The sequence below is a fragment of the Myotis lucifugus genome, unplaced genomic scaffold (assembly GCF_000147115.1).
Source record: "Myotis lucifugus unplaced genomic scaffold, Myoluc2.0 scaffold_167, whole genome shotgun sequence".
Classification (NCBI taxonomy): domain Eukaryota; kingdom Metazoa; phylum Chordata; class Mammalia; order Chiroptera; family Vespertilionidae; genus Myotis; species Myotis lucifugus.
The window spans coordinates 2,643,514-2,652,178 of record NW_005871215.1 but is presented as its reverse complement, the minus strand read 5'-3'; the positions used below and the strand labels follow the sequence as shown (position 1 = coordinate 2,652,178).

Genomic DNA, 8,665 nt, shown 5'->3' with positions numbered 1-8,665 from the left:
TCATTTTCAAGCAATGGGAAAGATTTTAAAGGAAGGAAAATTCCCTGCTCTGTGTGTGACAGGGGGCGGTGCCCCAACTCCCCTATTGGCCCTAGTCTGTGAGTGACAGGGGGGAGCTCCTCAACCCCCTGATGGGCCCTGCTCTGTGCGTGACAGGGGGGAGCTCCCCAACCCCCTGATCGACCCTGCTCTGTGTGTGACAGGGTACGGAGCCCCAACCCCCTGATCGGCCCTGCTCTGTGAGTGACAGGGGGCAGCACCCCAACCCCCTGATCGGCCCTGCTCTGTGCATGACAGGGGGTGGCGCCGCAACCTCCCCATCGACCCTGCCTTGAGTGTGACAGGGGGCGGTGCCCCAACCCCCCAGTCGGCCCTACCCTGAGCGTGACTGAGGGTGGCATCGCAACCTCCCAATCCGCCCTGCTCTGTGCATGACGGGGCGGCGCCCCAACTTCCCAATTGGCCCTGCTCTGAGCCTGACCAGGGGCTGCACTTAGGTATTGGGCCTGCCCTCTGCCACCTGGGAGCAGGCCTAAGCCAGCAGGTCGTTATCTCCTGAGGGGTCCCAGACTGCGAGAGGGCACAGGCCGGGCTGGGGGACTCCCCTCCCCCCACCCCCCCGAGTGCACAAATTTTTGTGCACCGGGCCTCTAGTTATTACATAAAAGGGTACGGTCTTTTTTTTTTTTTTTTAGTTTTATTCATTTCAAACGGGCCCGATCTGGCCCGCGGGCCGTAGTTTGCCCACGGCTGGTGTAGACTCTAATATATAAATAAGTAAATAAACAGACAAAAGTCCCTGTTCTAGGAGCTTTCCTCCCATGGGAGTGGGGATGGACAGTGCTCTAAATGAGTATATCGATCACGTGGTATGTTAGAAGGTGCTATGGAGAATAAGTGAAACCTGGGAGCATAAAGGGTGAGCAGGAGGTGATCTCAGCTTTCAGTGGGGTGTTCAGGGAAGGTGTCCCCAAGACAGTGGCATCTGAGCAAAGAAGCCATCAAGGACATGTGGGTCTCTGGGACAGAGCACAGGATGCACAAAAGCCCTGAGGTGGGAGTGGGCCTGGCATGTTGCAGGAACAGCGAGGAGACCCGATGGTGGGTGGCATGAGATCAGAGAGGGGCTGAGCTGGGGACCAGGTGGACACATCGTGTGGGGGCTTCCAGGACATTGTAGGGGCTTAAACACTTTTAATCTGTGGGACATGGTAAGCCATTGGAGGGTGTTTGAGCCTCAGGATCCCTGGCCACTGTGTTGAGAATAGACTGGGATCAGGGCATTCAGGTAGAAGGCTTTCATCACAGTCCATGCCAGAAAGTGGGCAGGAGGGCGGGAGTGGGGGGTCCTGGACCATGCAGGGTGAGGTATGAGGAGCGGCTGGATTCTAGATACAGTTATCTTCAGGTAGAGCCTTCCTGATTCGCGAGTGGACTCATCTCTTCATCCATTTGACAAATACATGCCAGGTATTGGAGACCTGAATGGAGATGTGGCTCCTTCCTTGGAGGTGTTGGGAATTTAACAGGAAAAGATAGAGAATTGATAAGCTGCTCCCTGTGTACAAGGTGTGGGCTAGAGAAGCAGCACTAGAACTATACCCCAGATGGTCTCCAAGCTAGTGTCCCCTGCCTTCCCCATCCCTCCAGCTTCCCACCAACCCCAAGACTCCAGCTTGTTCTTCTCAACACCACATCCCTTCAGAAGGCAACTAACCTCCCAACTCTCAGGAACCTTCTCTTTGCCCCACTCTTTTCCTTACCCCTGGACTGGTCTCTGAATTAGACTGCTTACAGGGGCCTGAAGCATTTTACATTCATTTTACAGAAAAGGGAACTGAGCTATAGAGAGCTCAGTTTAACGTTAAGCCAACGTTAACGTCAGTTTCCTAAGTCTGTAAAAATTTGGTTGGAAAGTCTGGTGGGAAATCCTTTAAAGGGCCTAGATTTAAAGAGAGAAGGCAGTTGAAGGTCCATAGAGGAAACCGACGTACGGAGGTCCCATAGCTCATGTGTGGGGCTGCTGGGCTGGAGCCTGGCTCCCGACTCCCAGTTCTGTGACCCGTTTTCAGTCCCCAGTGGGATGACTTAGCTCTCTTGCCAGTGAAGAAAAGTATTTCTTAACTGCAGCGTGAGTGCTCTAGTGAGACATAGGTGGGACATTCACTGGACTGCCCAAGGAGGCTGTGGAATTCCTGTCCCTTGAAAGCTTTGAGAAGAGACATCTTGCTGGATCTCGGTTTTAGGTACAGACCAGCCAGCCCACAGGGTGGTGTCCCCAGGGCCTGGTCCTTCCCTCCCCTCTCCCCCTGACACAGACAGACCGGTGCTTCCAGGCCAGCCAGTTCTTCTGGCAGACGAGACCTCCTGAGGGTGGCCTCTTAATTCAGCCTTGGCAGTGGGGAAAGGTCAGCTGGGGGGCCAGCGTGGCCTTGGCTGTGCTCTCTTCTTACAACCCAGGTGGCAGATAGCCCACTCGTCCTGCCTCCCCCCCTGCATCAGCAGCTTCCTTACTCATAGCCACAGCCCTCCAGGCTCAGCGAGCCCAGCAGGGCAGAGCAGGCTGGTGGCTGGGCCTTCTGGCCCCAGAGTTGAAGCAAGGAAGTGATAGCTGCCGCTCAAACCCTCTCTCCCTCCCTGTCCCCAACCTAATGCCCTTCTTTATGGTCTAATCCTCCCAGTGGTCAAGGTCCAGCTGAACGCTCACCTGACCACCCAGCCTGCACTGACCACTCATTCTCAGAGCACACTGCATGTTGACTGTCCGTAGCATGAGCTGGAGCTACTGTGTGGACACATGTCTCTCCCCAACTAGGTGGTGAGCTCTTTGACCCAGGGAACCCCTTTTCATGATCCCATTTATGATAACAGGGCACTTTTCCTGGGTCTCTCAGATACAGCATCAGCCTCTAGGATGTAGACCTGTTTTGACTGGTCGTCTCAGAACCATGGAGTGGAAGTGTGGTTGGCCTGGGTTTGTTTATCTGAGTTAAGGGCCTCAGACCTCCTCTGGGGATAGTCAGTGTGTCAGCACTTATTTCCCTGAGGCTCCCTGCTTCACACAGACAGGATATCGTGTAAGGGCCTGTGCATTTGTGGAGCTGGTAGGAACTGTGGGAGTTGCACAGGGAAAGGGCCAGGCACTTCCTTGCAGCCTCTCAAATGTGCAGAAGGCCCAGGAGAAGTGGAAGCAGAGAGGCAGCTGTCAGGCTGCCATGGGCAGAGGTGAGGTGGCCACGTGATAAGGAGGCTCTGAGAGGGCGCCTCAAGCTGTGCATCCAGCAGGAGGCCATGGCCCTGGCACCTCCTTGTTCTTAGGTGACCAGCTCACCAGCAAGGCCTCAGCTTCCTCTTGCTGCTGGGAGATCCCTGGGATCCAAGGATGGCAAGAGGGAATTTTCATAGTCCTCACCCCAGGTACCCACTCAAGGTGGGCAGAGGGTGCCAGAAGGGACCTCTCAGACACCTCATTTGCCTGCCTTTTGTCCTTCTCCTCCCACTGATGGCTCTTTGTTTCTCCACAGGTCGGAATGAGCTGATTGCTCGTTACATCAAGCTCCGGACAGGGAAGACCCGCACCAGGAAGCAGGTGGGCCCTGGGAGATGGGTATGGGTCCCCGGGCAGGCACCCCAGCACCAGCCTGCTCCCAAGGTGGGCCAGGTCCTCCTCAGGACTAAGTGTGGACTCTCAGTGGGACCAGCTCGGATAGGTTGTCTCTTTTTGGTGTCCCACGGACAGTTCATTTTCCCTGCCGTCCCTGCTGCCATCCCTCGTGTTCTGGGGAGTCAGCAGCCCCCTCCCCATCCTTCTCCAAGACACCAGAGAATAGAAAGCAAAGCACTGGAACTGCAGTTCTATTTATTTCCCAACTGTGGACAGAGGACTGAGGGCCCCTCATTGACTGACCCTTTCTTTCATTCATTCATGCATCCATTTACTCCTTTAGTCCACAGAAGTGGATTGAGGTCCATGAAGGGTTGAGGGTCAGGGATCCAGGATGGGGAGCTAGGCTGTCTGGGAAGTAGGGTCAGGAGCCTTCTCTTCTTGCCATAGGTCTCCAGCCACATCCAGGTGCTGGCTCGTCGCAAAGCCCGTGAGATCCAGGCCAAGCTAAAGGTAAGGCCCATGGCAGTTGTGGGAGGAAGGACCTAGGGCACAGATGGAGCCGTGTCGGGAAGTTGAGGCTCTTTTTTCAGCGGCAAAAGGCTTCGCTTTGTGTTTAGGGGCTGGCTGCTTGTGTGTGGAGCCAGCATGCTTCTTGGTATTGGTGAGAGTGGGATTCAGCCTATAACCTCTCCTATCCACACAAGGAGGGACACTTGACCTTAGAGCCTTGTGTGCGACTGCCAGGCTCTACAGCATCCGGGGGCCACAGGTCAGTCTCCTGCTGTGCCCCCTCCCCCCAGGGGCAGCGCCCTCACCAGATCACAGCAGAACGCCCTCCAGACCCCACTCCTTGAAGCCTCCTAGAGCCCCCTGGCTAGTGCCATCAGCTGGCGCCTGCAGGGTGGTCAGGTATGAGAGGCGCTGCTGTGGGAGCAGGTGGAATTCCTTCCCACGCTCTGCTCTCTGGGACTGGCAGTTCCTTCCCCTCCCTGGACCAGCCCCTCCTTGAGTGACAGGTGACTGTTCTGTGGAGGGCCAGCTGCTGGCAGCATTCCCCTCGGGGCGGCCCTGCTCCCCACAGGACTCAGGCCTCTCGGACCCTGGCCAGGGGGATCTTTTGGTGAATACTAGGAGGAAGCATTGCATGGAGGTGTTAAGCCTCTCCAGCCACTTGGTAAGAAGAGCTAATAACATTTGGGGGCATTAGACTAAGACCAGCAGTTTACAAACAATTTTTGTAAAGCAGTGTAAGTCCCTTTGGTTTTGTTTCCCCCAAATATCACCCCAATTTGTTATTAAAGGAGCTACTCAGGTCAACGCGAGGTTGGTGAGGAACAGACCAGAGGCCAGAGACTCCCTTCTTCTATTCACCTCTCATGCCCATGGCTCTTGAACCCCAAAGTACCTCAGAACCCAGTTTAAAAGCCCTGGACTACATGACCTTGAAGGTCCTGTGTGGCCCAGTAGTTCATGATCCCGGCTCTGGAGGTTCTGAATGAGAGGGTGGGGATGCCTAGGAAGCCACACCCTACTGCCTCTCAGCTTTTTCCTCCTGCCATCAGCCCAGCTGTCCCCCACCCCCTCTGTCCCTGGACAGCTGGCTGGGCCTCAGCTGTTCATGCCTCCCTCTCAGGCTGGCACGTGCCCCTCCAGGCCACCCTGAGGGTCCTGGAGCCCAGCTTGCCCCTTGTTTCCCCCTCTGGTCTGCCTCTGACTCACTGGGACCCTGGGCGGGGACCAGAGTTGGGAACAGACTTTCCAGTGTTCTGTTTAGAGTCATTGAGGGGAACTTTTAGTTCCATTGGGGCCTGGCTGTGCGGCTCACATTTGCTTATAGGAATTGCACCTCTCCTTGTCCACAAGCCTAGGGACAACCACTGGGCAGACATCAGGGAGCCACGAGCCCCTTAAATAATATGCAGATTTTCACACTTACGTGGAGATTGGTCTGAGGATTTCATCATATTCTCAAAGGGGTTTCAGAGCAAGGTCAGGTAGAAACCCTCTGGGTTTCAGGCTTGGTCTGACCTGACTCTGCCTTGTGCTGCATGAGCTGAGGGGAATCACTGCCCTTCCTGAGCCCCATCCCGTCTCCCCATCTGTAAATGACAGGGTTAGGCAGGGTAGTACCCGATAAGCATACCCTCAGGTGAGGGTAAAAAGCATTATTAGTACTGTTAGTATTATTAACAGAGTCATAAGTGCTTATCTGTTCAGAGCCTGTGCAGGTGAGTCCATTCTTCAGGTTGGGCCCACGGAAGGCAGATAGCCAGTGTTTACATCCTGACCTTTAAAGGGCAGGGCGTGCTGGGGGGCCCCACAGGGCAGGATTGAGACAGGTGGGGTCACAGGAGACTGTCCGTGCCTTCAAACAGCCCACGTGACCAAGGACGACCCCCTGCTCATTCAAGGGGGATCCGACAGAATTATGTATCATCTGCTGTAAGCCAGGTGCCGCCCCAGCCACCGGTGGTGTGGGGATGAGCAAGAACTGAAAGGTTCCTATCCTCAACTTGTAGTCGCCAGAGGGGAGGAGGGAGGATGGAAAAGGTGAAGGGGAATAAGTAGCACAAACTTCCAGTTATAAAATAGATAAACCACAGGGATGTAATGTACAGCACAGGAATATAGTCAGTAATACTATAACTTTGCATCATGGCGGATGGTTACTAGACTTAGTGTGGAGATCATATTGTAAGGTATGTAAGTGTCAAGTCACTATTTTGTACACCTGAAATTAATATACTATTGTATGCCACCTATACTTTAATAAAAAATTGTTTTTTAGTCTGAAAAATAAGTAAATAAATAAATAAAGGTCCCTGTTCTCAGGTCCGTGGTTTGTAAACGGAATGGTCTTCAAAGTCTCTTTAAGTGCTAGTCAAATAGGCAGGGCAAGTATTGTGCCTCTTTGACAGATGAAGAAACTGATCCAAGAAACCACGTGACTTGCTCAGAGTCACAAAGCAAAGTAATAGCTTTGCAAGGACATAAGCCTGTTCCCTGGGGCCTGCCTAGTCCAGGGCTCTGGCCACGGAGAGTGGGACAGCTTCCCTGACCACAAGCCCTCCCTGCCTCGCCTCGCCGCTGCTGAGGCCCTCCCCTCCACTGTCTTCCCCCAGGATCAGGCAGCTAAGGACAAGGCCCTGCAGAGCATGGCTGCTATGTCGTCCGCCCAGATCATCTCCGCCACAGCCTTCCACAGTAAAATGGCCCTCGCCCGGGGCCCTGGCTGCCCAGCAGTCTCAGGGGTAAGTGGGGCTGCCTGGAGCCAGAGGCCAAACCAGCCTCTCCTTCTCGCTCCTCCCCCTTCTGCAGAGCCAGAGCACTGGCCAGACCAAATTTCTCCTGCTTGAGTCCTCTCAGGCCTGGCGAGCCAGGGGGAAGGAGGGACCAAGGATCGACGGGCCATGCTGGGTGGCAGCTCAGCTGGTATTGGAACTACCTTCCTGGGGGTATCGGCAGGAACACAGCAGACCTTTCACAAGGGACAGAGTCGCCCCCATTAGCTGACCACCCAAGAAGCTCTATAGAGTTGGCCTAATGGACAAAAGGGGAAGCTGAAGTCCTGGGGACGGGGGCTGAAGCTGGGGCTCTGGTGCAGCACCAGCGTGACCCTGAGTGGTCCTGCCACTTGGCCTGGTGTCCACTCCGCCCTCGGGTCCCCACTCCTTCCAGCTGTAGGGCTGATGTCCATCAACAAACTCTTGTTCAAATTTTAAATGTTTCGGCCTAAGAACTGGCCTCTCAGCCATGACCAGGTGGCTCACACTTTTGGAATGGTCCTGAAAGGCTCCTCCTTTCCAGGTGCTGTGTCCTCACAGGGTTTTCTTTTTTTTTTTTTTTTTTTTTTTTTTTTTTTTTTTTTTTCAAATATATTTTATTGATTTTTTACAGAGAGGAAGGGAGAGAGATAGAGAGTTAGAAACATCAATGAGAGAGAAACATCGATCAGCTGCCTCCTGCACATCTCCCACTGGGGATGTGCCCGCAACCCAGGTACATGCCCTTGACCGGAATCGAACCTGGGACCTTTCAGTCCGCAGGCCGACGCTCTATCCACTGAGCCAAACCGGTTCTGGCATCACAGGGTTTTCTTGGCTGTAGGGACTAAATGGGTCTTCAAGAGCCGCCGTAGAGGCAGTGACAGCCCTGTCCTGGGCTCGGTGCAGCTCATGTTTATCATTTTTCAGAGGGTGTTCCAGAGAGCATTAGTCCACAGAATGTTTAAATAGACATGACACAAAGTGATTCTATGCATAAGTAAGTTTGGGGCACTTAGAACTGCCTTGGTTTCCTGACTGTAGGACTGTTCACAGCCTTACGTGCTGCCTTGCACTGTGGATCTCTCTCTCATGGAGGAATACGAGATGCTGTTTACCAAGCTGGGTGCTTCTCCCAGGGAGCACCGTGTCAGCAGAGCGTGTCCAGAGACTAGAGTGCGTTGAGACACACTGGGATGCTGCTATAGCCAAGCTCTAGACAGTAGCAGTAACTCTCTCCCTGCACCCACTGGTCCAGGCTCCAGCTCACCTTCCAGCTGAGGCCACAGCACCGTCTCCCTACAGCAGGGCCCTTGTGCACATGGGCTATGCTGACTCTATGCTTTTTGCCTCCTCAGTTTTGGCAAGGAGCTTTGCCGGGCCAAGCCGGAACATCCCACGAGTGAGTATGGCCTGCTACCAGCTGCTCCCTGAACTGAACCGGAGCGCATAAACTCAAGAGGTTGAGCCTGGGCCGCAGGGTGGGACAGGGCTGCAGTTTGGGGTCAACCTTTTATTACGGCCTTGAGCTTGGGGATCCAGCTCTCCTGCTCTCAGACAGCAGCTCAGTCTACACTGTGGACACCCTGTGGTGGCTTTTGCCAAAGCACCAGTCTTTCCATGGGGTAGAGGGCCAGGGGTTGGGACCCCAGGGGAAGTAGGCTAGGAACCAGGGCTCTGGCTGGCCTGGGAGGGAGGAATAAGAGAGGGATGGGTTTTTCAGTAGACATGCTGCTTCTGTGGATCAACCCTGAAACATGAGGGAGTTGGCAGGAGAGGAAGTGGGAGGCCAAAG

General features: G+C 54.4%; 1 protein-coding gene across 1 annotated transcript in view; it reads left to right on the top strand.

Annotated features, from left to right (window-relative positions):
• Positions 1 to 8,665, top strand: part of TEAD4 (TEA domain transcription factor 4) — a 72,274-nt gene that overhangs the window by 43,863 nt on the left and 19,746 nt on the right. The window contains exons 5-8 of the mRNA XM_023759956.1: positions 3,525 to 3,589; positions 4,055 to 4,117; positions 6,730 to 6,858; positions 8,229 to 8,272. Of these exons, the coding sequence (XP_023615724.1) occupies positions 3,525 to 3,589; positions 4,055 to 4,117; positions 6,730 to 6,858; positions 8,229 to 8,272 (301 nt within the window). The remainder of the gene's footprint in view (positions 1 to 3,524; positions 3,590 to 4,054; positions 4,118 to 6,729; positions 6,859 to 8,228; positions 8,273 to 8,665) is intronic.